Source organism: Prinia subflava, chromosome 15 (genome assembly GCF_021018805.1).
Source record: "Prinia subflava isolate CZ2003 ecotype Zambia chromosome 15, Cam_Psub_1.2, whole genome shotgun sequence".
Classification (NCBI taxonomy): Eukaryota; Metazoa; Chordata; class Aves; order Passeriformes; family Cisticolidae; genus Prinia; species Prinia subflava.
In genome coordinates this window covers 2,261,015-2,288,605 of record NC_086261.1, presented here as the reverse complement: position 1 = coordinate 2,288,605, position 27,591 = coordinate 2,261,015, and the positions used below count along the sequence as shown (strand labels likewise).

The window sequence follows — 27,591 nt, the reverse complement described above, 5'->3', positions numbered from 1 at the left end:
AGCTGCTGGGCTGCAAGGAGACAGGGAGAGCAGGAGGGGGTGTGGGGGAATAGATTAAAAAATGTAAAAAGCAATGAATCACAGCTGGGGGGAAAATCATAAAACCACAAGCCACCGCAGCTCCCACACAAACGTACACGGTATTTACTCATCTATTTCTAACAAAACTGCAAGCAGAATAGAAAGGAAGAGAGGGAGGGCAATGGTGAAAGCAAATTGTTCAAACTATCTTTGTTGGAAAAGCAAAAGGGCTTTTCTTCCAGCAGGATGCAAACAGCATTGCTCCAAGAGCTGAGGGAGGGATGCAATCCTGGCCCTGCACCACCACTCCTTCCTCCCACAGGTCCCTACCTTGCTGTTTTTGGGTCATCATTTCCTTGCTGCTGGTTTTCACCTTGGAGCAGCAGTCTGTTGCTGTTTGCTTTTACAAGAGGAAATCCTGATTTTGGGAATTCCCTGGGAAATGTGCAGCCCTGTAGGGCCAGCCCAGTCATGCTGCGTGTCTGTGCTGAGGAGCTCAACTGGACCAGCACTGGTTCTCCATAGGTCTGTCTGGCAGGAGCAGTCTGGAAAATGATTATCCTGAGAAAAGACTTGATGCTGCAAAGGAAAACACAGCCCTTTAATCCCAGCTGCCATTTGCAGTTTTGTTATTAATCCCATAAGATGACAGGAGGGTTAATTGTGCTCAGGCTGTAAATTCTCCCAGGAAAGATTTTCCTGTTGTCCTGTCCCAGACCAGCACTGTGACCCCAAACACTAAAAATACACCATGACTTCAGCCTGAAAGGACTTGCTAAATCTTCACTCCTTTCCCTCAGGTCTCAGAAGCCCCCACGGATGCACACTAAGGATTGCAAACTGGGAATCTTGTCTAGGAATGGGGCAGAGGACACCCGTCTTAAACAGGGGGTGCTTCTCTGTGGGTGAAAAATCAGGAATGAGTAAAACCATGAATTGTATCTGCCTTGAACCGCCCCCAGACCTTCTGGGATAGCACTTTGTGGAACTGGGGTGCCTGCAAAGCCCATTCTGCTCAAGGAGAGACACAGGAGTGAGCACAAGGTGACTGTGGGAAGCGACATCTCTTGCACGGCCCATTCCATTCCCACAGGTTCCTCCAGGGCCACCTCCTCTCCCGTGGCACTCGCCCCGCCTCGGCGAGGCTGCGTCCTGCAGTCCCCGGTGCAACAGCTCCGGCTGGTGGCTGCCGAGGGCTGCGAGCAGCATTCACATGGAAACGCTCAGGAGAGGGAGCATGGAAATAATGCCTGATCCTCCTGATGGGATCCATCTCCCAAACCACAAGGGACAGGAAACGTGGCAAATGCTTTTGTGGAACACCCGACGTGCATCAAACACACACCACTGCTGCTTTCCACAGCGCAACGAGGGCACAGATTTAATTACACACGAGCTCTCCTAAATCAAGGAGAGAGACAGTTGAAAATAGGGTGGAAAAAAACCCGACATTTAATTCAATTTATTTAGCAGCATCTTTATTGCAACAAAGGTTTTGTAATAAAACGCAGCAAAACTAATGTCTCCACTTTACATGATTAAAAGCCATGGAGCTCGGGAGGGGGGAAGGAGGGAGCCCAATAAACCCACTGGAGTGAGACATGCAATTTTGTTAACGCAAACAGCAGGCACTTCATGTTCTCAAATTAAACACCTGAACTTCTACTGAGCAGAACAGCCAAGGAAAAACCGCAGGAAGAGCTCTCTGCCCCTTCCAAAGGGGCACATGGAAAGTCTCTGCAGGGTTCTGGCACTCAGGGAAACAGGCAGCCCCAGGCAGGGGCCTCACCAGGCTGATGTTTCTCGTTCTCAGACTCTGTTATTGCCTGGGCAGGGGTTGGGTGTCACGGCAGCAGCAGGACAGCCGGACACACGGACACACAGCAGCAGCACAACCCACTCCTCCTGGCAGGGAATATGGCTTGGAACTCGGGAATATGAGAATTCTCCATCATTTCCTACCCAGGTTCAGGTGCAGGTGCTCCAGGGTTAAAGCATTACTACACTATCCCACTCAGAAAGTTTTTCCATAGCCTGTTTCCAAATGCCACTAGGAAGTAGAGAATGCATTTTCCATTCTAATATAATAAAGTTAGTTGTTTTCAAAGCATTGCTTGGTGCTTTGAGCTCATTTTTCCATTGAGTTTGTAAAAATTAAGCAGTTCTGGGTAGATACTAATTTTACCGTGTTCTGAATAAAAAGAGATCATTGAGAACAAAGGGAGGTGGGGGTGAAACCCGATAGCTTTGCACATCCCACACTCATGAGGCATCACTGGAAGCTGCACTAAAATGGGGTGAAAGAACGAGCTTTCACCAGGAACAAAACCAAACAACCCAACCACCTCAAAAGACACAAACTGCCTGCACCAACACACAGCAATCTCAGCACTCAGATCCCCATATTTCATCTATGTTCTTAAACACATGAAAACATTCATCTCAAAGACACCTGTGCAATTAAATATCCACCATGCAAGGAAGGCTCAGCCCTGGGCAGACACACCTGGAGGGCAGAGGGGCCTCCACAGGGATGTACCAACCTCTGCTTTGGGAGCCACAGCAAAGGCTCCTCCTCCCACCTCTCTGCTCTACAACCTCCTTTGCATGTGCTCCCCAGGATCTCATTAGTTCTGCTTAAAACTCACGTTAACCAAGAGATGTTTTAACATGCAGGAAGTGACAAAGTACAATCCCAAATATCAAACAGGCTGGAAACCTCCTTGAGTGACATTCCCATCTCCAGGACTGTCAGGTACAGCCTTGTCCTGGTCTGTGGCCACACCAACACTTCGCCATACGAGGTGCAGGGATAACACTCCCTCCCAAAAATAAGGATGCAAAGTCCCTCAGCACTAACACCTTCCTACCTCTGCAGTCTCGATCACAACGGGGCCTTTCTTCACTGGGAATTTAGCTGCACTCAGACTTCATCTAAGGCATCTCTTTTGCAAGAACTACAAAACTCTGGTGATAAATCCTTCCAGCACTTCCACAGGATAAGAGAGCACAGGGTCTTAAAGTGCTTAACTACAGTAAAAAGAAAAGAAAATGGTAGGAAAGAAAGAATCCATAATTTATGTTGCAAAACAGAGCAGTTATAGTATATTGTACTTTAATAGCTTTTTGATATATATATTTAAAACAGTGGAAGGATGCATTATTAAAAATTCTATGTCAGCACTTATAATCACATCCTGCCTCAAATCCAAACCTAGCCTGCTTTACTCACGTAATGTTTAGTTCTTCAGTCCCCCAAAAAAGCACTGTTTGATGAAGGCCATTTTTGTTCTGTTTTTTAAACAAGAGGATCAATTTCATCTTAAAAATGATATACATTTACATTCAAGGGTAAGCACCTCTAGAAAAAGAACAAAAACACCCAAAAAAGGCAAGTTAATTTAATATTGAACAAAATATAAACAACCTTGGAAAAGGTGAATACTATCCATGGGTAATTTTATACATATATGTATATATGAACAGATATAGATATATGTATATATAATACAGCATTAACACGTAGGGAACACAATGGAATTCCAGAGGAACAGCTTATTTTTGTCTCTAGCCACTGTTGTGTTGCACATGTGCTGAGGGTAGCACACTCCCCAGGGCTGCTGCCTTTGCTTCAGCCACATTTAACTGCTAAGAGAAGACATTCCTGGAGCTGGGCTCCTTCCCTGCCGCGCCCTTCCCAAAATCCACCCGTTACTGACCTGCTAATGGTGCTTTAACCGATCCATTGAAAGCACTGCGATCTGAAAGCAGCAGAGAGCCCGAACAAGGCTCCCCACTGCGGAGAGAACTCTCCCTGCACGCCTGGCTTTGGTTATCCCAAAAACCGGACCCTGCTCTCACACACGGCTCTTACACCGTGTAACTGCCCCGGCTCCCCTTGCTTTGGTGCACATGCCCAGCAGTTTAAAAACGATGCGGTTTGATCCGATGCAGCCAGACTCTGTTAAATCCCAGATCAGATTAAACCTGGGATCAAGCTGAACAGTACAAAATCAAGGAAAGTACAAGGTTACAACATGTGGAGTTCTAAGAGCGTAAACACGGAGAGTGATTCCAGATTTTCAGCAGATGAAAAGGAAATCATGCTCTGCTTCTCTCTAGCACCAAAACAGAAGGAAAATGAAGTTCTTGGGTTTCTAAGAAAACCGTTAAAACTTATCAAAGTCTCAGAGGCAAGTCCCAAAGGGAGAATTTTCTGGATTAAAGAGAATAATTTTCTATGGAATTCTATCCTAAATTACCTGTTGCCAGTTAAAACTGCCTTCACACACTTATGCCTTTCAGCCAAGCCTGCTGCTTAGTTAAAAACTCAGTAGCAAAAACACAACTGGGACTGCAATTCCTTGAGGGTTACCTGAAGCTGTACAGAAAGGGGTTCTCAAAGACAGCATCATCATTATCATGCACAGTAGTGCTGGAAAGGACCCAGGAACAGGGGACTGGACAGGGCATGAGCCCCTCAGACATGAGGAAATTCAACAGAACAGTTCATATTGCCTCACATGTAAGGTCTTGCCACATCCTCTGCAGACCTTGGAATCAGAGTATTGAATTTCTAAATTGTAACAGGATGCAAATGCCTATATCATGCTGATGTGAGGGTGAGGAAGGAGTATTGCAAACCCAGCTCCAGAGTGAACATCAGGGAAAAATCTCAACGGGATCCACCCTGAAGCTTGTTTGAAAGTTTACAGTTTCTGCTTTTTAACTTAAGTTAGTTTGCACCTCAGAATAAAAGATTGTTATGCCCATATCACAGTAAAGTATCAATTCACTTCTCCACTGAAATCAAGTACAATCAGGATAGGTTCTCAAGCTGCTGGAAGAAAAGAGAATGATTTATCCTAGGGGAGAAGGAATCAAAGAACCTGGCATCAACTGATCTGAATCCAAACTTTAAATATGTTAAGAGGCAGCTTAAAAGTCTTTCTTCTTAAAAAACAATTAACATCTAGACAGGGGATGTATCCAACTTGTGACCACCTTCTAAGGAGTGAGACACATCCCTTTCACAAAGCATAAAAGCTATATGATAGCATTTAAAATTAATAAAAGTTGTAACCATTCAGGTAAACTCTTGCTGTGTAGTGAGTAAATCATCCTGTATAATGTAATAAGATACCAAGGAACACACTGTAAAAATACATCAATTATGCCATAATGCTTTTAAAAAGTGAAGATCTGGTGCTGTAGAAGTACGTTGTTTTCAGTTTCAGCTCGTCCCCCAAGAGAACACCCATGGTACTGTATTATACCACAGACATTGGATTTTATTTACAGCTTAAACTTGGAGTTTAATAACTAGAGTTATTAGATCACCGTACTTTAATTTCCTGTATGGCACCAAATTGACTTTTAAAAAAGTGTCTGTGAGGGTGTGTACGTGTGTGTACGTGTGGCAGGCACCAGAAAGCAACGTCCCATCCTATTTTCTCTAGTTTCCTACACCTCCCTGTGCAGAGAGCAGGCGTGGGCAGAGCTCTCAGGTCAGTCACAGGGCCTTCATGGCAGCGATGCGAGAGCCCAGGTTCTCCTGCAGGTAATAGAGCAGGTGCAGCTCATAGTGCTCCCCCGACTCCGGGACCCTGATGCTGTGTCTCTCCTGAGGGTAGATCTGAAATGCAAAATAAAGCCGTCAATATCCACAGCAGCTGAAGGTGCCAGTATTTAAATCAGGCACAGAGCCGGGTTCCAAATGTCCGTGGAATGTCCCTGCATTAACTCTGCACCTGAACTGACACGCCTCATCCTCCACTGCCTGAGCCCAGGAGAACTCGCTGGGATCCAGCTGTGCTGGAGGGCTCAGCCTGGCTGAGCAGAGGCAGCTCCTGGCCAGAGCACACTCCTGTTTCTGCAGGGTGGTGTGGCACCCCTGGGCTCCACCTGCACTGAGCCAGCAGGGTTTGATTAAATGCAGAGCCCTGTTCCACGCTGCATGAACACTGCTGCACTGCCTTCCAGCTGCAGAACCTCAGGAACAGCCTTCACTGCTTATTTGTCTAATTTTCTTTTGTTAATTCATAAAACATTAATATTTAAAAAAATGCTTGGCTGAAATGCTACAATTTTATCCTAGAATTCCAAGGTGTCCAGCACAGCCATGGTACAAGTTCCAATTCTGCATTCCTCCAAGACACACACGTTACCTTTACACCCTGGTTCTGGCCTTACCTGTAGGTCATAGGGTTTCCCAGCTCTCACCAAAAAGCTGAGCAAAATACTGGTGTGTGCAAAGTGAACGTTCTCATCCAAGAATCCGTGTAGCAGCAGCAAGCGGTTTGGTCTGGCAAAAGCAAGAGACAAACAGCTCTAGACAGCATCCCACTCACTTCACAGTCCACACACATCCCTACAACAACACTCCCCACCAGACTATTTGCATTGAAAGCAGTAATTTCACAGTTGTAAACTGCTCTGGATAGACGCATTTCTTGAACCTGTTTCTTCCTCCTCTGAAAGTTCTTCCTGCACATGCATACTACAGTCAGACCTTTCATCTGAGTATCTTATTTCTCAGCAATGTTTCCCAGCTTGGACAATATGAGGTCTTAAACCTTGCTGTTGTCAGCTCTTTGGCAAGAAGTCCATGGCCCCATCTTGCTCTGCTATGCTGAGACAGTCTCAGAACATACAAAAACATCCCAATCAACTCATTTTTCTTTAGCCTAATGTGGCTCTAAAGTGGTAATCAAATTAAAAATATGTTTGTCACTTCTTTAGACACAAAATATACTATAAAAGGACTTACATGAAATGGTCTCTAATTATGCAAATGTTCATTTGCATATTAAGTTTATTAGTGTTGGGTACTTTTTTTTAAATATTATTTAAAGCATTTGTGATGAGAGAAATACCAAGAACAGGGAGATAAAAACGTGTCTATGGGGGTTGAACTTTCTTGGTAGGAAAAAGGAGAGGACAAGAGCCAGAAGCAGACTTACTCAGAAGGGAACTTCTCAGCCTGCATGGCCACAGACCCCAGGTAGTAGCCCTGCTCGTTGTGCTCCGGGTGGCCCATGTAGCGCTCCGTGTACCCCGTGTCGTAGAAAATCCACAGCGTGACGGGGGCTCCGGCTATGGCCACCTGCCAGGGCCACGGAGAGAGTGACAACACTGCCCCTGACGCGGGAGTGACAGCACTGCCCCTGACACGGGAAAAACACTGCCCCTGACACAGGAAAAACACTGCCCCTGACACGAGAATAACACTGCCCCTGACACGGGAAAAACACTGCCCCTGACACGGGAAAAACACTGCCCCGACACGGGAAAAACACTGCCCCTGACACGGGAAAAACACTGCCCCTGACACGAGAATAACACTGCCCCTGACGCGGGAGTGACAGCACTGCCCCTGACACAGGAGTGACAGCACTGCCCCTGACACGGGAAAAACACTGCCCCTGACATGGGAGTGACAACACTGCCCCGTGACACGGGAGTGGCAACACTGCCCACCCGACCTAGGAGTGACAACATTGCCCCTGACCTGGGAATGACAACACTGCCCCTGACCCAGGAGTGACAACATTGCCCCCTGACCCAGGAGTGACAGCACTGCCCCTGACCTGGAATAACACTGCCCCCTGACCTGGCCGTGTCCTACCCTGCCATGGCTTCATCCCACTGTAACTGTGGAAGGAGCAAAGCAATCCTCGCTGTCTCTGCCCCAGTTCACACACAGCACAGCTCAGCTGTGATCCACGTGTGCTGGAAACCAGGAAGAGCCCACAGGTAAATTGGAAGCAACTCTAAACATATCCTCTGCAAGGGATGCTGAGGGAAGTGCATTCTGTGAGGGTTTATGGGTCCATTTGCATGTGTAACAGAAACAGCTCCCTAGGACTCAGCAAACTGCCCTACATAGCCAGCAGTGTGCAGAGAGGCTGGTGGAAAAAAAGACTCAGAAAAAAAACCCTCACCACAAAACCACCTAAAACCCCTTTGCCAGGCAGGTGTTTGTAAAGGTAAAAATACAACAATTGTTAAGGATTGAGACAAATAATTATTAAACAGCCCAGTAATATTAAGGTTGGACTTAAAGAAAGCAAAAGTAGCCACAAAGAACAAAACAGATCTCAAGGGCAATAACCAGCTCTTCCCATCCCTCTACCCAAAGGCAGTCTGGCTGTTTACGACAGTGGTCTAAAGTCAGGCAGGCACAAGAACCTCTTTCCAGTACCTCTCCCCATCCCCAGGCTGTCCTCCTGGCTGCTTTAGCAGTTAAATGTTCTGTGTTAGCAGAACACACTGCTATGCAGCAGCACGGCAATTTGATCTGGGAATAGATCAGTCTGCAGAGGAACTACTCTCTCAGGGCCAAAAAGAGGGAGGGTGAGAAGGAGGTGTTGTTTTTCACCAGGATCGTTTCCCTTACCTGGTTCACAACACAAAGAGCTCAGCTGGCACTAAGTGGGCAGCAGTAGACACTACCTAAAGCACCTTCAGCACAGGTGCCCTGAGATAGGTAGAGCTACAGGAGCACAGCTGGCATTGCAAGCTCAACAGTCCAACAGTTGCTAGAATAGCAACTTCTCTCTGAAGTCACGCAAACAGAAGAGTCTTGAAGAAAACAGCCATTGCACTGTGTCCTAACTTGTCCAGAGCAAGCTCCAAGGTCTTTGTGCTGTGACCACCCATGAAAGTCACTCCATTAAAGGTAAAATTCTGTCTGCACCACCAGAGTAGTACTCAATGCATGAACATACCCTGAAGATATCTGACCTCTGTGTTAAAGCCATTAGGGAGAGGTAGCCTCCGTAGGACCAGCCGTGAATGCCCACTCGCTCCAAGTCGATGAAGTCGTACTGTGACGCCAAATACTGCAGCCCTTCCACCTGGTCATCGATCTCTATCTGTCCCTGGCAGGGCAGAGACAAAGTCCTGTTAGTTACAGGCAAAAGTTACATTCTCAGGATTGCCCAAGGTAACCACCTTCAGAGCTTTGGCACTCAGGAGTGATCCGTGCTCAGAATGCAACTGTCCTGCTTCATTGAGCTGCAAAATTGCATCTGTGAGGAATCACAGCCTGCTTATGAACCACCCTGTGCCAGGCTGCAGCTGGTTCACAGCCTCAAACCACAACATTTTATCTTTCCCACCTCGAGCATCTTTCCTCCCTCAACTCTCACCTACACACACTTCCTGTCCCCAAAGCCCGGGATGTCACACGGGCAGTGCTGGGCACCTGTGCCAAACCAGTGCTCCAGTGCTGGTAACACTGCACTCAAACCCACCTCTGGCTGAGAACAGAGGCAGACTCAGAGCCCACTTACCATTTTGTATTTAAAGGCTCCTTCAAACTTCAGCCCTCGGTGGCAGGAGCCCCTGTTGTCAATGACAACGACGACGTAGCCTAAAGAAGCCAGAGTGTTCAGTCGGAAGTACTTGATTCCTTTAAACCGGTTGTTCACCAGCTGTACCTGCAATACAGGAGAGCACAGAATCCAGAGGTCACCTCTTAATCCAGTCTCAGATTTTATTTATATTTACTGTCCTTTAAATGCTTTATACAATTTTATAATGTAAAGTTTTCAAGATCCCCACTCCCTGCTGCAGGATTCCCTCTCCCTGCTATGCAGTACTCCCCAGTAAAACTCAATAAAAGCCATTCTGTGTCACAGGTATGAAGAGCTGAACTGAGGTCCACTGAGACAACTGGAGAGGAGGAGGAGACAGAACTGGGAACAAGGACTACCTGATTCCCTTTTCTGCCAGTTCCAGCTCTGCTACTCCATACCTGTCCTCAGACAAGTGGCAGTGCCTGGATCCATGACCTGGGAACAGTGAATCCTTACAGCACCCTTGGCCAAGCACCCACTCACCAAACAGGCAAAGGCCACCTGCTGCCCTCAGCACAGAGCAGGCAGTGTTCCTGCAGGAGAGCACTGGAGTGACCCCTGCCAGCCCACCCCACTGCTCACCAACTCACCTGAGGGCCTCCATAGATGAAGAGCACTGTGGGGTACTTCTTCCCAGGCTGCAGGTTGTGGGGTTTGTACATCATTCCATACAGTGTGAACCCCGTGGAGCTCTCAAAGGAGAACACTTCAGGGGGAATGTAATCAGGAAGAGGACCTGCCATGGGAGGGAACAGAGAGCCTGGTTTTAACAGGAATGGATGAGTAACACAGCTCTGCTGCACCACTGTCCTGCCACCAGTCTCACTGCAATCCCAGTGGAGCTCTCCCACACTTTCCAGTGGGTGTGGCTGGATCCAGGCAGAGACTGGGAATGCCCCAGCCCCAGGTGAGCTTTCTGAGCCCCATCACATTCCCATCCCTGCTCTCCTGTCAATGACAGTAACTCTTCTCCCCTGACACAGCCATTACAGATGTCCCATCCCTTCCTAATCCCACTTAGGACTTGCTACATTAACACGTGGAAAGCACAGGACATGGAGTATGCCTCAGGTAAGGAGAAATGAAAAGCAACAGAAATCCAGTGGCAGAGATAAATCAGTGGCAGAGAGAAATCCATAGCCCAAGAGCTGTCTCATGAAGACATGAGTAGGCAGCAGAACACACTATTTAAGAAGTGCACCTCCCTCCCCAGGAGCACAGTCTTTAGCAGGCACATCACACAGAGCAAGTGAGTGCACTTAAATCCCTCCTCGAGCTAAAACTGGCAGGAGAAAATTGGTAATTTCCACTCTAAATTCCTTCATGGTCTGTTTATATCCATTTGTTGCTGAGCTGAAAATGTCCCTCCTGTACTTCACACAACTCCTCACACAAGCCTGAGTTTCAGAGACAAGACTGGTCAGTCACAACAGCAAATCTCAAGCAAGCATATGCTGGGATGTCTTTTATCCTGTGATCCTGCTTGTCCTTTCCCTCTTCCTTATCCATGCCATTACCTGCTGAATCTAAAATGGTAGCCCAGAATTCCTTAGTCCTATGAGCTGCATCATCTTCTGAGCCTGTCAGCCGGTACAGTGACACACAGTGGGGGTTCTTCTGGTTACTGTACTTGCTGATGAACATGTCACAGTCCTGGGGGGAAAAAGAAAATACCCTGAACTCCTCGGTGCAGAGCCACAAGCAAGTGATCATTTCTTGATAATTTCTTTTGCATTTAGATCTTTCAGAAGATGTTTGTGGAACAAATTAAACCAGAAATCTGAGCACTTTTGCATCTGAAACACTACAGTCCTTAACTCTCCAAACCCAAAAATATATGTGAAAATCCAAGAGTGGTATGAGGAGCCTGTCACAGACCTTCTTCTGGGCCATGAATTCCCAGCTGGGTTCCCAGAACTCCACCTAATGCTGCCCAGGCTCATCTCCTCTGGTGATTGCTCTCTAGTCCACTGCAGGCAGAGTCAGGCTCAAAGAGTTTCAAACAATTCATCCTGGCTCCTTTTGCCTGAAGGGAGCTGGAGAGCAATGCAACTGCCAGGTCAGGTCTGGTTTCCAGAGTGGTTTAACACATTGACTGTACAACATACAGCAGGGCACAACACAGCCTAAAATCTGCTTCTGTTATATATCAATACTGCCCTGGCTGCTGAGGATAAGCCTGGGCTAAGGCAGAGCAGCCCTGGCAGGCACAGGTACCTGGCTGACACAGCAGGCGTGCGAGAATCCGCGCTCTGTCAGACGCTTCACCTCCCCGGGGCTCTCGTAGTTAACAACGTACAGGTGATGCTCCAGAGGGGAGTCTTTTGTGCCTTGGAAGTACACCAGCTTTTTGGCTTCATCCACATAGATCTGCCAGGAACACAACAAACAGCACATCCTCAATACCCAGTTCTACCACCTCGAAGTCTCCCCCACATCCCTCCTGCCCTGCTCCCATGATGCTGAGTTGGAGCCCAGCAATCTGCAAGGAATGAACCAAACAATTGTTCTCACTGTTTTCCGCTCTGTCAGTTTGGTTCCAGTGAGCAAAGAATTCATCCAGCTCAGAGGGAGAAGAGCAGCACTTTGGGGACCATTCCTTCCCTCCCTGTGCAAGTTCACAAGTTACACAGGACAGAAACACTGTGTATTTTGGCTAAAACCATACTGGATTAATGGATTTATGCTGATCCCTCCAGGGGACCATCTCCCTTGCAGTGTGTGTGGCAGGATGTGGTAAGAGCAAGACTTACGTTGGATCCATGTCTGCCAAGCACTTCCCATTCCCCACTGGTAATTGCTATCTCCTCTTTGATGAGGCACTTGAAGTCACCTGCAAATAGCCAATGTACAGAGATTTTTATTTCTAAAAATATTTTGTCACTTGCATAGAAATAAAAGTTTTATACTGAACAATAGGCAGGCAAAGGAAATATGAGGTGTCAAAAATGGAGAATTTTGCAAGAACTCTGCTTTTATAAGATGATTTCATTTCCCTTAGAATGAGGGAGATCTAGCAAGAAAAAGAAGTCAGATGCATTCAGAGAAATCTAATCAACCCCAGATATAATACTGTGTGGGAAAAAGACCCACAACAGTTGCATGAAACTAGGACCTCTAATAAAATTACGAGTATTTTTTGTGCATACAGAGTTCAGTAGGGGTCTTCAACACACACTAAGTAAGTTAAACTATCACAGCATGAAACTGTGAATTTAAGAACACATGCTGTGGAAAAAAACACTCTGGGAGCTTTGCACACAGCGATTTCCTGCATCTGAGCAAGACCAAGTTCCAGCAGTGAAGAGGAAAAGCCAGCTAAGCCTCACAGTATCACAGGGAGCTTGTTTCCCATCTGGTTTTTGGAAACTTTCCCTTTAGTTCATAAGGAAGGATTGGGGTTAAAACTAAGGCATGCTGAAAACAGAACCACCCCTGCACAATTTCCAGAGGAATGACTGTACACTGAAGTACTTTCGTGGACAGCAACAGAAGTTTCCAATAAAACACTAATTCCTGCCAGCTGGAAGGACATTTATTTCCTCACTGGTCAGCAACAAATGCCCAATTAAAGCACAAGAACAATTCCCTTACTTGGAGCAGGGAGGCCTCCACAGGACCGTTTGTACTTGCTCTCCTTCAGAACCGAGGTGACCTTGTACAGGTGCCGGAAGCCTGTTTTGCACTCCGAGGCAAAAATGAACTCGATCTCATCTTCGTGGGTTTGAGGGAAGACATGGAAGATATCGTGGATCTGAGGACACAGAGCAGTGCATTATTGTTACCAGCAGGACTCGGGCACTGCAGTCACACTAAATATATTCCTTTTGCTGCTCAACACAGGCCACACAGTCCAGGCTAACTGGGTGCAGCACTGTCCCTTACTGGGAGAACCAGCTTCACCTGGAGCCACTGCAGCCAGTGCCACATCCCTGCAGCTCCAGCTCTCTGCCAGTCTAACTCTATATCCTGGTCACCAAACCAATTAAGTTTTTCTGCACCTGCCCTTCTACCTTGGACACAGAGGTGGGTCCAGCTCTGCACACCTCTATCCTGTGCTGCCTGCAAATGAAGGATTATTTAATGATGAGCTGACTCACTCATCAACATGTCAGCTCTTGCTTCAAGGGACAATCTTTGGAGGACTTGGGAGCATTTTTCTTCACAGTATGAGCTGCCAGTCAAGAACCACTTTTGACAGTAAAAATAATGGAGGAACTCACTGCACCATTCTGAAATCAAACACTCACTACGGAGAGAATGTGGTATCTAAGAGAGCACTTGCTGTACAGGGACCATTCACTGGAAGGCTTTGTGCAAGTGTTCTCTGCTGAAAGATGCAACTACGTGCCAGTGATTGATGCCCCCAGGCACACCTCCAATGGGATGTCACTGCAGAGACAGGGATCTTTCTGTGCAGCAGTGTGAGCAGAGGCAGTTTACAGCAGTGACCAGGCACACCATGACTGCCCTCAGCACAGGTTCACCTCCCAGAACATCACACCCTTCATCAGTTCCACCAGACCAGACACAGTTCAGGAGGGGTTCAGTGCCTGTTAGGTGACTCTCAGGACTTTTCACCCAGTGTTACCTTGATCCATCTTTGTGGCCTGCAAAATATTTCATCTGGTGGCACTCCTGGTGCTAACAATTGGCACCAAGAAGCTGGAGAGTGGCACAGTGGGCAAGGGGCTGCCTGGGAACACCAGAGCCCTGGGCTCTGCTCCTGGCTCTGAGTGCTGCACTGACTCAAGCAAAGCAGCTCTGTTTTCACATCCCAAATCTATTCTCTACATCTTGTTTTTACAGCAGGAAGCACTGAATATGCACAGAATTTGCACAATGGGATCACTCTCCTTGGCAGCACAGAAACACCAACATTCAGATTCTTACATTTATCCAGATGTCTGTCGTTTCTTCATAAATAATGAAAGGTGTAACAGAATCTGGTACAGCATCAATAAGTTTCTGTCTTTCCATTGCATCATCTTCTGTGGGGATGAATAATGCAGGAGGGATCAGGACTATCTGAAGCCGAGTTTGGGAGCGATCCAGCAGGATGGACCAGATGCTGTTGAGGACACAGATATTAGAGAAAATAACATGCAACCATGAGTATGACAAAAGTCTGAAAGCCTCAGTAGCACTAGGCATTTTGAGGGAGTCAAGAATAATCATATGCAGATTAGGTCACGTGCAAAATTTCACCCACATAAACAAATCTCTTCCATAACACAAGAACCTATTTCGCTTCATTTTAATATTGCATAAGCACTGCAAGTTCAAAAGTTTAACTCATTCTGTTCTCCCCAATTTGAATTGTGCTTCAAGGGAGAGAGAGAAGAGAAAAATCAGAGGGAATAATGAAGCAGAAAAAATGTCAATTGAAATTTCAGGATGCTTGTGAAAATACTATTGTTAGATCTACACCTGGAAGACAATGATTCTGGCACCCAAAGGGACCAGCAGCAGCCCCTGCCATATTCTGATGGCTTTACATGTAGCTCCAACAATAATTCTGCAAAAAGCAGGATAATATAGCAAATGTGTCCCTGGATTTCTTCCACATTTGGATGGGAAAGAAACTGAAAAGGTGAAAGCCATCTTTAGATTCAAAACCCGGAGGAGTGCACTTCTGGAAAACCATGGAATCATTTGGGTTGGAAAAGACTCTTAAGATCGAGTCCAGCACTGCCAAGCCCACCTCTAACCATGTCCCCAAGGTGTCACATCTACACAGCTTTAACGTCCCTCCAGGGATGGTGATTCCACCACTGCCCTGGGCAGCCTGTGCCAGGGCTGGACAACCCTTTCAGTGAAATATCCTTTTGGAGAAGCTTCTGGTGAGTTAGAAACACTGTACTACATCATCTACAGGGTTAAAATGACATGCAAATGTAAGTAGCACTTACAGCAGGTTTTCTGATCAGTAAGTCTGGTCAGCAAGGATGGTCCAGTGGTTAGGGCGCTAGCCTAGGGCCTGGGGGACCTGGGCTCATTTCTCTCCTCAGCCACAGACTTCCTGCGTGACCATGGCAAGGCACTTAACCTCTCTGGGCTTCAGTTCCCCATCTGTAAAATGGGGACAATAGCACTGCACTCTCTCTCACAGGGATGCTGAGAGGACACACACATCAAAGGCTGCGAGTGCCCAAACCCAAAGCAGTAGGGCCAGGGAGCAGAGAAAGACACAAGGAGGGCTCTGGTTGGCTTTTGGAAAAATGGTTCCCTCTGCACAAACAAGTCGGTAGCAATGTAAAAGTAAAAGCAGGCTTAAGCTGGAAGAAGACAGAGACCACTACAATCTGCTTCTGGCTGTAGGACCCCAACCCCTCTGAGCAGAGACAGGATTAACATACGCACTATTTTCCTTCTGGCGTCCACCCAGCTCTAGCAATGTACTCTACTCCTTCAAAGAGGATCTCGAAGGGCTGAACTAGCTCTTTATCCACAACATCTGCAATCTGTTGACAAAGCAGCAATTCAGTGACACTGAGATGAACCCCCACAACCAGTTTTTCATGCACGATGAGAGCCTGGACACAGAAGATTGTTTCTGTGCAGCTTTATGCAGTTTAGATTGTTCAGCCTTTGCAACACAGGGGACTGAACCCTGTCTGTATCCAGACCCCAGCACAGCAGGAGAGCTGCACACAGCCAGGGCTGGGACCAGAGAAATCTGGATGCTGCTCACAGACCCACCATTCATCTCACACAACTCATTTGAATTCTCAGCTCCCCCCTGTAAGGGGGAGGTGATTTGTACAGAACTGTTTTGTAGGATTTTTATGGATAGGTGCTGAACACCCTGCATGACACCCCGGTATCAATGTGGTTCTAATCCCCAAAATGCAGTGCTGCAGTCTGTCCCTGCTGGGACTGGGAACAAGTCCCAGTGGTATCCAAAGGGTCCTGAAGGCTTTCCCTGCCTTTGCTGGCTGACACCAGCATCACTATCCCAGCAGGTGACTGCTGATGGCTGAAGTAGCTCTAGAGTTGGGAGAATTCCAGTAATTTATGGCTGTTAATGTATCTGTTTGATAAGATTAATTTCCCATCTGTCCAAAGATCTTGGACTGGGCTGTGGAAATTTCGGCCTCTGTTTAAAAAATCCCAGGGCAAAAGCAAAGTTCATCTCTTTCCATATGTTCATGCTTGTGTAAGGTGACACACTGTATTTGCAATCCAATTTTCCCAATATCTGCAGCCAATCAAAGATCAGCCACATAAGAAGGTCTAACATCCACACCTACAGTACTCTGCTCTGCAGCTGAGTTCACACACAAGTGGTAGCAAAGAAAAGCACAGCCTTGAGAAATACTGCTGCACACTGAGTATCTGCACAGGAATAAGCCAAGGGCACTGCCTTCAGAGAAGCCAGGAAGCCATCACAACCAGGAAAGTTTCTTTGTACAGAACTGGAAAATGAATTTAACCAAAGAAAAAACAATCACAGCAAATAAATGTATTTGGCAAACAAACAGAACATAGACTTACTCTGCCTTCTGCATTGATTGTCACTTCAGAGATCTTGAAAGTGACCTTTGGATTTGCTGTACCTATAAAAACAGATGTTAACAGTCAGGCATCAATTGTTTGCTGTGCATTATTGTGGTGTTACTCATACAGGACTGGAAAAGGCAAACAGCAGAATGTTCTTTGATCAAACAGCCTCCCTGCATGTCTGAGAGACAGCACAGAACCAGGCAGGGAAAAACCAAACTGCAGATGTGAGGAGATTCAGAGGATGTAATCCTGCAAACTGATCAAGAGCTAGGCTGTCCCAGTCAGTCTTTCCTCCCACAATCAGGGGATCCATTTACAGGGTGGAAGTAAATGCTCAGAGTGAAGCTTTGCTTCACTGTCTGGCTGTTATCCCAAGGTGATACAGAAAGTGATCCAGTGCTCAAGAGCTTCTGTGAAAACTAAACCTAAAAACCTACTGCCATCACTAGTGCCACTATGATAATAAAGCTGCATATTGTTTAGGAGATTTGGGCTTTGGTTAGATTGTTTTCTTTTCATTGAATAGCGCCGTGGCAAAATACTCTCAGAAATCTGAGCATTCACAAGCACCAAATAACCACGAGGTGTCACCTCTTGCTTCCCAGCCTCACACCGAGCCTTTCTCTAGCCTTCACACAAGTAGTAAATCAGGAAAAGCAGAAAGCTTTTCTAGTGAATCCACAAGACCTGAATGAATTCTGCAGCTTGAGAAGGTCAGCCAAACAAAGATATTTCTCAAAAAAATGAATATTTCAGGAGTGAGGAAAGAGAGCAAACCACTGTTACCTGAGCAATGCGTCCTGCTGTGACAGCAGGGACATCTCAGAAGGGTTGAATTGCTCAGACTTGCCCCACACCTGACAGTGAATCAGCCCTCAGCAGATCTGTTTAAATCCCATTTCCCTGCTCCCAGAGGCACTCCAAGCCTGCCCTCAGCCCTTCACTGCTGAAGCCTCCAGATCATCCACTTTCTGTGCAAATGTGACACAGGTGCTTTTCCTGGCAGGCTGCAGCAGGACAGGTTTGCTGTTTAAAGTCCAAAAGCAATCCTGGAGATCAGAGTCCTCCAGAACTTGAACTGCCAGGGCACTGCCAGCAGCTAAACAGAAACCCTTCCAAACCCCAGGAGGCTGTAATTCTGGAGCTGCTCCCTCAGAAACACAGGGCTGTAACAAGAATCAACTCCTCAACAACTCAGGTCTTCCCAGAGAGTGGCTCAAACAGTGACAATGAGAGAGGGTTCCTGCCAACTCCTGACACGCAGAGCCCTCAGTAACCACACGGCTGCAGTATCAGCACAGTCACCAGTGACTCACCCAGCCTCCAGAGCAGCTCCCCAAACACATTTGCACCACCTGGACACCAGTTCAAAGAGTACCCAACACCTTTCTGCTCTGGGCTTGGAGAGTCACTGCTGTCAGGCACATGGAATAAAATCGGTGGGTTTTTTTTGATGGAAGGTTTCAGGGTCTCACCAGTTTTGGGGTACCGGAAGGAATCTGTTCTTCTTGTCTCCAGCATGGGTGATGTGACATGGATAATTTCCACCTCGGACTCATCGTTTTCTTCATAAAGAATTTGAAGAACTTTACCCCCATCCAGTGCTGTAAATGAATTAACATTATAGAATTACAGAACAGAATTATCAGTTGTTGCAGGCAGCAATACAGTCTCAGGAGCACAAGCAGATTGTAAGGATGAAGAAAAATCCAACAAAGCCTGTGATTTATGTTTCTTTAAGCAAAACACTGAGACTCCTACAACTCCCACCACTGCTGTGAGAAGGGCAGTCTCTCCGCCAGGGCTCACAAGGCCCCTGTAAGCTGCTCTCTGCTGCAGACAGCTCCAAAGGAGGCCATTCCCAACTTGCACAAGGATAAGTAAGAGCAAGGGAGAGCCCTGCACTGGTCAGAGCCTGTCAGACACGCTGGATCCCCACACTTACTGGGCTGGGCCTTTGGGCACCACCAGTAGCCAGTGTATCTGTCAAACTCCTCCTGCAGCACAAAAGTGGCCACGCCAGCAGATTTTGGATCCTCCTCAACGTTGGCCAGCTCTAAAAAAAGACAGCAAAGAATTAGTTCATGATGTACTGCAGAACCAAACCAGTTCTGCATTTTCCCAAACACAGCCCAAGCTCACCCCCAGGGAACAATTACACGATAATAAATCTGACTTCTCAGCAGATTTGTTTTCTGCTTCCAGCCTTCTCTGTTCATATATTTAGGGAGGATTTAATCCTCTCTGACATGGCAGCATCTTTTAGGAAAGGAAAGCCATTCTCTCTTCTTACTTCTACCTAATCAGGCTCTCAATTAGTCAAAGAAAGAGAATGTTTTCTCTATTTGAGTTCAGTGAATTGGAGCTACAACTCTTAAGAAAATCAAACCCCCAAACCTTTCTGAACAACTGAAACCAAACACATGAACATTCAGAAAACTGGAAGCATCAGTTTTTCATTCACTGTTCGAACCAAAAGTAACAGACTTACATAACATCTCAACATGATGACATATCCATAGGGCTTCAATATTTTTCCTGTTACCCTGGAGGTAACTTAGCAGCACTCCATAAATAATTATCTGAGAAGGAGTCATTGCTACGGCTTATTTTTACTGTACTTACATAATATTTTAATATTAAACATTTAAATAGTCTAAAGCATTATTATGAAGTGTCATAAATTTCAATTGACTGAAATTTAAATTGTATAGTTTAAATAAAAAACGAAATTGATTTTTAAAGTGTTTTATCCCCAATTTCCCATTTTCTTTCTTCCAGGATAAATACCTAAAACAGAGTTGAGGAGGGTAAGAAGTGAGAACCTAAGTTACTGAGTATGAGGGGCCAGCAGAAGCCCTAGAGCTATCCAGAAACTGCCTAAATTGTTTCTAAAATTTTCTGCAGTCTGATTTCACTGACAGAAACTTTCCTCCAGCTCTATTCCACCCACAGCTCCTCCACTCAAAAAAGGCTGTTCCAGTGAAAAGCAATGTGCTGTGCTTCAGGAGAAGAACCCCTCCATATGTATCCAACAAACAACTCTTTCTGACAGATTGCACAGAGCAGGGAAAAGAATCATCCCACAGTATCTGCACTACAGGAAGTCTATGAATGCAACAAGCAAGGTGGAATAAACAGTGGCCATTACTCCATTTCAGGAGACCCTTTAGTGCCATTGTTCAATACAGTCTAGCAAGAACTAGTGCAGAGGAGGCAGAGGAATTTAATTCAGGATGCATTACCATTGTGCACAAACGTCAGCCTCCTTTCTTCCCTGGATTCTATGTTAGATATCCAGATGTCATTGCAGTGGATAAATGCAATCCAATTTGGATCAGCTGGACAAAGTTTGGGATCCATCCGGATATTTGGACAACTGGTCTCTACCAGAATGGGTCTTAAAGGCTGTTGCTGTTGGGAAATAAAAAACAAAAAAGAAACATTGTAAGATATAACCCAGGAACACATCCACCGAGTAACCTGGATTTCAGATGACCACAGTAGAGTGGACACTGACTTCAAATACATGTTTAGGGAGGAGTCTAGCCACTTTACGCACAGAAAAATACTGTGCATATTTCACAGGGCAAGTTGTGCTTCTACCATGGTCCCACCAGGCCTCTTTCCCCAGAGCTGAGGATCAGCCCCAAATTAGAGGGCAGCTTGTGTAGAGAAGCCTGGCACACTCTTAAAAACAGCACCCTAAAAGGGGCTGGCAGAACATGCAACCTTGTCCTCCAAAAGCAACTCAAGAAACAGTAAATTACCCTGACAACAGGGTTAGACAAACACCAGGCATCTATTACAACAAAAATAAATTATTTCAGCTTTGCAGGTCAGCTTCAGCCCCAGCACAGTGAAGGCTGCTTGTTCTGCAAGTTGTACAGTCAAATGGTGTAAAAATGGTGTAAAAATGGTGTAAAAATGGTGTAACACATCCAGCACTGACCACAGAACAGTGACCTGGAAACCTGGGGACAAATGTTGTCTCTGACGTGATCTCTGACTCCATGGAAGAGCACAGAGCCTTTTGTTGCTTTTCATGGACACTGCTAGTCATGAAAAATCAAACAAATCTGGTCTCCTGCCTTGCTGCCACAATTTTACCACTTCTTCTAGCCCTGCATCTGTTTATACAATCATGGAAAGATCCCCCTGTGGATAACCCTGCTTCCAGGGTTTTCAAGGTCACTTCCTGTGCCAGTGCAGTAACTGCTGCTGATCTGCTCTTTGCTCTCACTCCAAGCCAAAGGAGGTCCTTGCAAGAGCAAAGTCCTGCAGGGAGACAGAAGGTGAGTAAACTCACGGTGAATCCATGGGGGCCTCCATCTTTCACATGATAAATCCCACTCCCTGCCTGGAACAGGAAGGTGCCACTCTCTCTGTGGTAATCATAGGAGGCGATCCCAACGGTGCCGATGCGCTTCCTCTCCCGCAGCAGCTCCTCTTCCCGCGAGTACATCCCATAGTCCAGGATGGCCTGAAAACAGCCAGAGAAGCCAATCCACACCTCTGCTCTGCATGCCTTACTCTGCTTCCAGGAGCAGATGGCTGAGCAGACATCCTCCTCCTCCGGAATCCTGCTGCCGGCTGGAAGCCACTCCTGCTTTGCCTCTGCCATCAGCACTCGTAGGTGCAGGCCACGATCAGATCCCACACAACTGTAAACTGACAGCCACTCCTCCCATAGCAAGGCCAGCATTATCCCCCATATTCCCTGGTATAGGAAAGCCCAGACTGAGGGTCTGTTATTTCTAGAATGAGCAGAGAGGCTTTGCTCACTTTCACAGACATGCAGTGACTAGTCTGGTGGGAGGAGAGCACAGCCGGAGTTTCACGTCTGGCTGACAGCCCCGGGAAATAACACGGGGAAAAATCCACCTCATTCCATGTGGGGTTTGTCCCACCTCCTCCAGCCTGCCATGCAGCATGGGATGGGATGGTGCAGGCTTGCTGTGTGCAGCAGGGAAAAGGGAATCCACGTCCCAGTGAGTGGGAAAGGGATCCTCTGCTCCAGCATGAGTCATGGAGCCACTGACTGATCCTCGGGGGAATCATCACTTCCCCTGCAAGACAGCAGGGAGGTGACTGGAGACTCCAGGCTCCTCCAGCAATCCCCGGGATCTCACAGCACAGAACTTGATGCAAATTAGCACTTTCCATCTCTGCCAGCACAGGAGTCACCCAGCACACAGACAGGATGGAACTCCAAACAGAGAGAAAGCTGTGCCTCATTTTGGGATGGCTGCAGGGTTGGCATGTACAAGGAGAATCTTCACATTTTTAAGAAAATAAATTTCAAATTTTCACACTGAAAACCCCAAATCCCACGTGCTTGAAGCAAGAAAGAAATCAGGACCCACCGGAAAAAGATCCAGAAGAGGCTTCCAGGAAAGCAGCAGGACAGCAGCTTTGTTTATGGTTTTGGGAATTTCAGAATAGAAGAGCGTGTTCTCCCTGTTCTCCCCAGACATTGCTATTGTGAAAGTGAGGTGAAAAAGAAGTATATTAGCTTTCTGTTAATAATCCAAACACTCTCAAAGGATGCCCAGTTTCCCAGGCCCTTTCTGCCAGTGGAAGTACTGATGGTCTGTGCACTGCAGCCTGACTCTGGGAATTCCCTGCTTCACAGAAGTGCAGCTCACAGAGGAGGCAGAGAATAATGACACCCAGGCTTACCCCATGCTGCTTGAAGCACTCTGTGTCTTCTTACTGCCCTTTCATTCCGTAAGCTTTATAAACCAAGGAGGCCTTTTGTGCCAATTCCCCTGTCTGGGATACACAGCCTGTGTTTCAAAGGTACCCGACCTTCAGGGAGGATTGAACATCCCTGTCCTGCTCCTCTCTCTCAGTGCTACTCAGATTTCTGAGGGCTCCTGCCCAGGCACATGGGGATCAGCCCAGAGGGAGCCAGGTGTGCTCCAAGGCAAGGCCAAGCCTGATCTACAGCTCAAGAAGCAGCACTTGGGAAACCCCAGGGGAATCAGCCTCAACCCATCCAGCTTGAGCTCAGCATCATCCAAGGACCATGACCCTCATCTTGTGACAAGAAGAAAAAGAGTAGCAGTTTTCTGACTCTGTCACTGCACAGCACATGCAAAGACCCTGTGAATCACAAACCTGAGCTTAGGCAAGAAGCCTAAGTGGCAAGCAGTGGGGCTAGAACATGGCTCTGGCTCCCAGGCCCCTGCTTCAGCCACTGCTTCTCTCCCTAATCTAGGTTTTTGTGGATTTATGTTCAGCTACTGCAGCTCCTGACAAAAGCATTCCTCCACCACAAGGCCTGCTCCAAAAAGCCAGAGGGTTGCTCACAGTATCATTTATGGTGCCAAATCACTTCTATCAAGTGAACATTAATTAGTGAAACAATGCACAAGTGAGGCCCTGAATCCAAGACAACAAACTACATGAAGTTTTTTATTATTAAGACCAAAAACGTTGAGAAAAGTATTTACTCTTTAAGCTGCCCCTGACCTACACTGCTAGTTATTTCCCACAGGACTCCTGGAAAACCTGCTCCATTGGTAGCTGAGGCACAAAGGACTTTCAAAATTCCACTTCAAATCCCTGCTTTGGATGGAAAATTTAAAGGAGAACAAGGTTCCACCCAACAGCTGTAAAAAAAGGAGATAAACCTGTATAGCTTTTGGAGAGAGTATATATACTTGGAGTGACAGAAAAGGGACTGAACAGACTTCCAGCTTGGGAACGTGCCCCAGAGGCCACTTCCCAGTTCTTTCCCAGGCCTGATGGGTCACCTCCAACCACGCCACTCCCGTGGGAGATTACCTCACAAGTTTAAATGAGACATTACGATCACAATCATGACTTTGACCAGCCAGTGTGGCCTGGAATCCCTTTTGATTTAACTGCCAGGAACACCCAGCTGGAACAGTCAATCGCCAGCAGCCCCGCAGTGACACTCTCGCAGGCAGCTCACCCAGATAGTAGATCCTGTCGGAATGAGGTCCCTCGGGATCATTTTTCTTCACAAACGTGAAGTCATGAGGGGCTTTTGCCATCATGTATCCATGATACTTCCGTGTATCCGTGAGCAGTTTCCGAAGCTGGCTCCAGGAATGCCTCTCGACATAGAAAGGTTCCAGTTTTGGCTGCTCCTCTCTCGGGACCTGCTCCTCATGACCTGCAGTCTCAAAGATTTCCAGGCCCGGCTGTTCAGTTTCCATGGCTGCTGCCATGTTGCATGTTTCTGGAAAAAACAGAACAGCAGAGCTTCAGCTCCAGCAAACTCTCACTGCACACTCCCAACACGCCCCACAGCAAAAAATGCTTTAAGAAAACCACCCTTTCACGTGGGGAATAAAACCCACAGCAGAAGGAAGAGAACTAGGAAATATTCTTCTGCTCTGAAAAACAGGCTGGCATCACTCAGCCTTTCAGAAGGGACTACAGACTTCATGGAGCCACAGATTTATTGTTGTGTTTCCCATGCCCACACATACCAACCACTCATTTTAGGTTATGAAATGGATAAATTCTTTGCCTTTAAGCTCCCACCTACTTCTTTCCCTCTGAGACCTCCACAAATCACCTCACTACACTGATTCCAGAACAGGGGATGATTAGGAGAGGAGCAAGAGCTGGGACAAACAACTGCTCAGAATAAGGAACACTGATAGCTGCTCTGGAACCATCAGGCCACACAACAGGCTTAGGCAGCTCATGTCCTTATTCCCTTTTTTCTCCCATAACTTCCTAGGTTTGTTTGTATCTCCTTCCAAACTAAGCTCAGAAGGGTCTAGCAGTGATCAACACTATTATATCATCCCAATTACAAATATCAGAAGGAGAACACGGTGAAAAAAGCATTTCTCAAATGGATTTATCTGCAACACAAGTCTTATCTGCCCCACAGGCTGTTAATGCAGCAGATATCTCTTCCTGCAGTCAGCTGGGCTTTACAAAGTGTATCTGAGCTGAAACTGTCAGCCCAGACGTCTGGCAAGAGGAAACCAAATCCTCCCACTGCAAATCCCAGAGCTGAGGGCAGCTCCAAAAGGGTCCAAGCTCTGAACTCCTGTCACACAGCTCATTCCTGGAGAGCCCAAGGTGTAGGATTGTCAATACTCGAAGGGAGGGAGGCAGTGTCTATATATAGCATGGAAAGACTGCACAAGTGTTGTGTACGCCGCTGGGGCACAGTATGTTGGCCTGAGCCTCACAAAACACTAATACAGCCTAAATAGAGCATTTCCCTCGAGCAAACAGGATCCCTGGAGCCCACGGCACAGGCTTGGGCAGCTGGCAGAGCTCTGATGGACTGCCTCTCCCATGGCTCTCCAGAGCAGCTGGGACATCTCCCCAAAGAGTGAAAAAATAGGATCTGCTCCTTGACACAAGCCATCGAAACGCAAATAGTTTACTTTCACCTTTGGCAACACAAGCCAAACAAACACGGGTCTTTCTTCTGCTCACACTATTTACAGCACGAAAATCCAGAACAAAAGAGCGCTGTCCAACTGGAAGGAGAGTCCAAGGCATGCACCGAGCAGTGCATGCACCGAGCAGTGTCAGCTGCTGACGAGACAGCGTCAGGAACTGACAACGAACCCTCAAACCTGAACTGCAAACCTCGTTTCATCTGAAGAATTCCAACAAAGAAAAAAACCTCCTTTCCCCACCTACCCCCAGATGCTGCTATTTCTTAACCCGACCTACTTCTCGCAGGAAAAGGGATAAAAACCGAAGAGCAGCAGACGTTAACGAGCCAATAGCAGCGGGAACGGCCACTCGGCACGGGAATGTCAGCCCAGGGTGATGCTCCCGGGGTCCCTCCACGGCCGGGGGCAGGTCCCGGGGGGGACGGCGGGCAGATCGCGGGGATCCCTCCACGGCCGGGGACAGATCCCGGGGGACCCTCCACAGCCGGGGGAGACCTCGGGGGGCCCTCCACGTCCAGGGCAGATTTCGGGGGGCCCCTCCCCGGCCACGGGCATATCCCGGGCGAGCCTACACGGCCAGGCGCAAATTCCAGGGGAGCTTCCACGGCCAGGGGCAGATCCCGGGGCGGCCCTAAGGCCGGGGACAGATCCCGGGGGTCTCTCCACGGCCGGGGCGGCGGCCAAGCCTGGCCGGGGGCGGAAGGCCGTGCCGCCCCGGGTCAAGCCCTCTCCTCCCGCCCACCTCAGGAGTCCCAAGGCCCCCAGGAGTCCTCCCCGGAGCGCTGCCCCCTGCCCGGCCCCCGAGGTCCCCACGGTACTCACGGCGCTCCGCGGCGGCGCTGCTGCCGAGCCGCCCCGCCGGGCCGCTGCTGCCGCTGCCGCTTCCGTTTCCGCTGCCAGAGCGGCCGCGGGCAGCGCGCCCAGCGGCGAGGGCGCCGCCTGCCGGGCGGGAGGACCACGGGCGGGGACGCGACATCCGCCGGGCACGGGGACCGGGACACGGGACACAGGAGCCCCGTGCTCAGGACTGGGATAAACACACACATACGCTGTGCACCGGGGTCAGGTCGTGTAACCCCACCAGTGCACAGCGATCCTGCAGTTCCAAAAAGCGCTTTTGTTTCCTCCCCCTACAATGCTGCCGCCTCCACACAGAGATGCTTCCCACAGGGGAAAGAAATTCCCAGCTGTAATAAGGAGTGTTAAACCCCGGGCACACCCAGGCTCCAGCAACGTGAGCCCCTCAAATAACCCCGGGCTCCAGAGCTGTGATCCCCCAGCTAAATGTTTCTATATCCCTGAATTTCCCTTTGCAAAGCACAGTATATTTCTTCAAAAGAAAAAAAAAATTTGACCCCCTATGAACCAGAAAAAAATAACTTTTGTGCAGGTGCTCCCTCCTAAATGCACGTGCAGGTGGAAGCTGTGGGTCACACTGGGATCTGAGGGCTGGTTTTCCCCACACGCTGGCCCAAAGGGTCTGTGGGGTTTGTGTTATGAAATAAACTCTCCAGGGGACCATTGCTACAGCTCACCCGACCTTCTGCGGCAGCTTCACAGCACCAGCGGCTGGCAGGGGGTGGGAGTCCTCGTCCAGGGGCAGGATGGGGCAGGGACGCGGTGTCTCCACACCAGAGATTCACACGGAAAACCCTGAGGCTGGGAGAGGCCACACCAAGAAGTGTCTGAAGGAAGATGGATTTGCACTTGGGATGAGGATGGCCCTTGTGTGAGCTGCTGAGTGAGTGGTAGACTTTTTGGAAACAAGACACTGCTGTCCTTTTTTAGCCTTAACTAATCATGGAATAGTGTGGGTTGGGTGGGACCTTAAAGGTCATCCAGTTCCAACCATAGGCAGGGTCACCTAAACCAGGTTGCTCAAAGCCCCATCCAACCTGGCCTTGGACACTTCTGAGATGAGGCTGCTACAGCTTCTCTGGACAACAGAAGGTCCTGGGGCACACAATAATGACAGTGTAAGAGTTTTAACAGGTTGGGCCTCATGGCTGCAGGATTCTAAATTCTGATCAGCCTCTCCTGTCATGGCTGAGATGGAGTCAGTCTCTTCTACCAGGTAACACGATACAGGACAAAGGAAACAGGCTTAGGTTTTGCCAGGATAGGATTAGTTTGGGTATCAGGGAAAATTTCTTCACAGAAAGGGTTGTTGAACATTGGCACAGGCTGCCCAGGGCAGCGGTGGAGAGCCCATACTGGAGGGATCTCAAAGCCGCAGGGATGTGAGGGCACGGCTTAGCGCTGGGGAACGCTTAGGTTGATTTTGGCGGGCGGACACC

General features: G+C 47.9%; 1 protein-coding gene across 2 annotated transcripts; it reads right to left on the bottom strand.

Annotated features, from left to right (window-relative positions):
* Positions 1-1,482: 1,482 nt before the first annotated feature.
* On the bottom strand, positions 1,483-26,273 carry DPP8 (dipeptidyl peptidase 8). 2 transcript variants are annotated; one of them, XM_063412401.1, is made up of 20 exons: positions 26,117-26,273; positions 23,833-24,102; positions 22,256-22,368; positions 21,199-21,372; positions 20,135-20,303; positions 18,835-18,945; positions 18,365-18,493; positions 16,881-16,942; positions 15,747-15,847; positions 14,277-14,454; positions 12,978-13,137; positions 12,137-12,216; positions 11,601-11,753; positions 10,901-11,036; positions 9,974-10,119; positions 9,318-9,464; positions 8,751-8,903; positions 6,984-7,126; positions 6,214-6,325; positions 1,483-5,656 (listed from the first exon to the last, which is right to left on the bottom strand). In XM_063412401.1, the coding sequence occupies exons 1-20, from the start codon at positions 26,268-26,270 to the stop codon at positions 5,534-5,536; spliced, it is 2,814 nt and encodes a 937-aa protein (XP_063268471.1). In that variant the 5' UTR covers positions 26,271-26,273; the 3' UTR covers positions 1,483-5,533. The 2 variants fall into 2 exon arrangements, with proteins under 2 accessions (XP_063268471.1, XP_063268472.1); XM_063412402.1 differs by lacking the exons at positions 1,483-5,656; positions 6,214-6,325 and having other exon boundaries at positions 6,988-7,126; positions 8,767-8,903.
* Between the last annotated feature and the right edge of the window lie 1,318 nt (positions 26,274-27,591).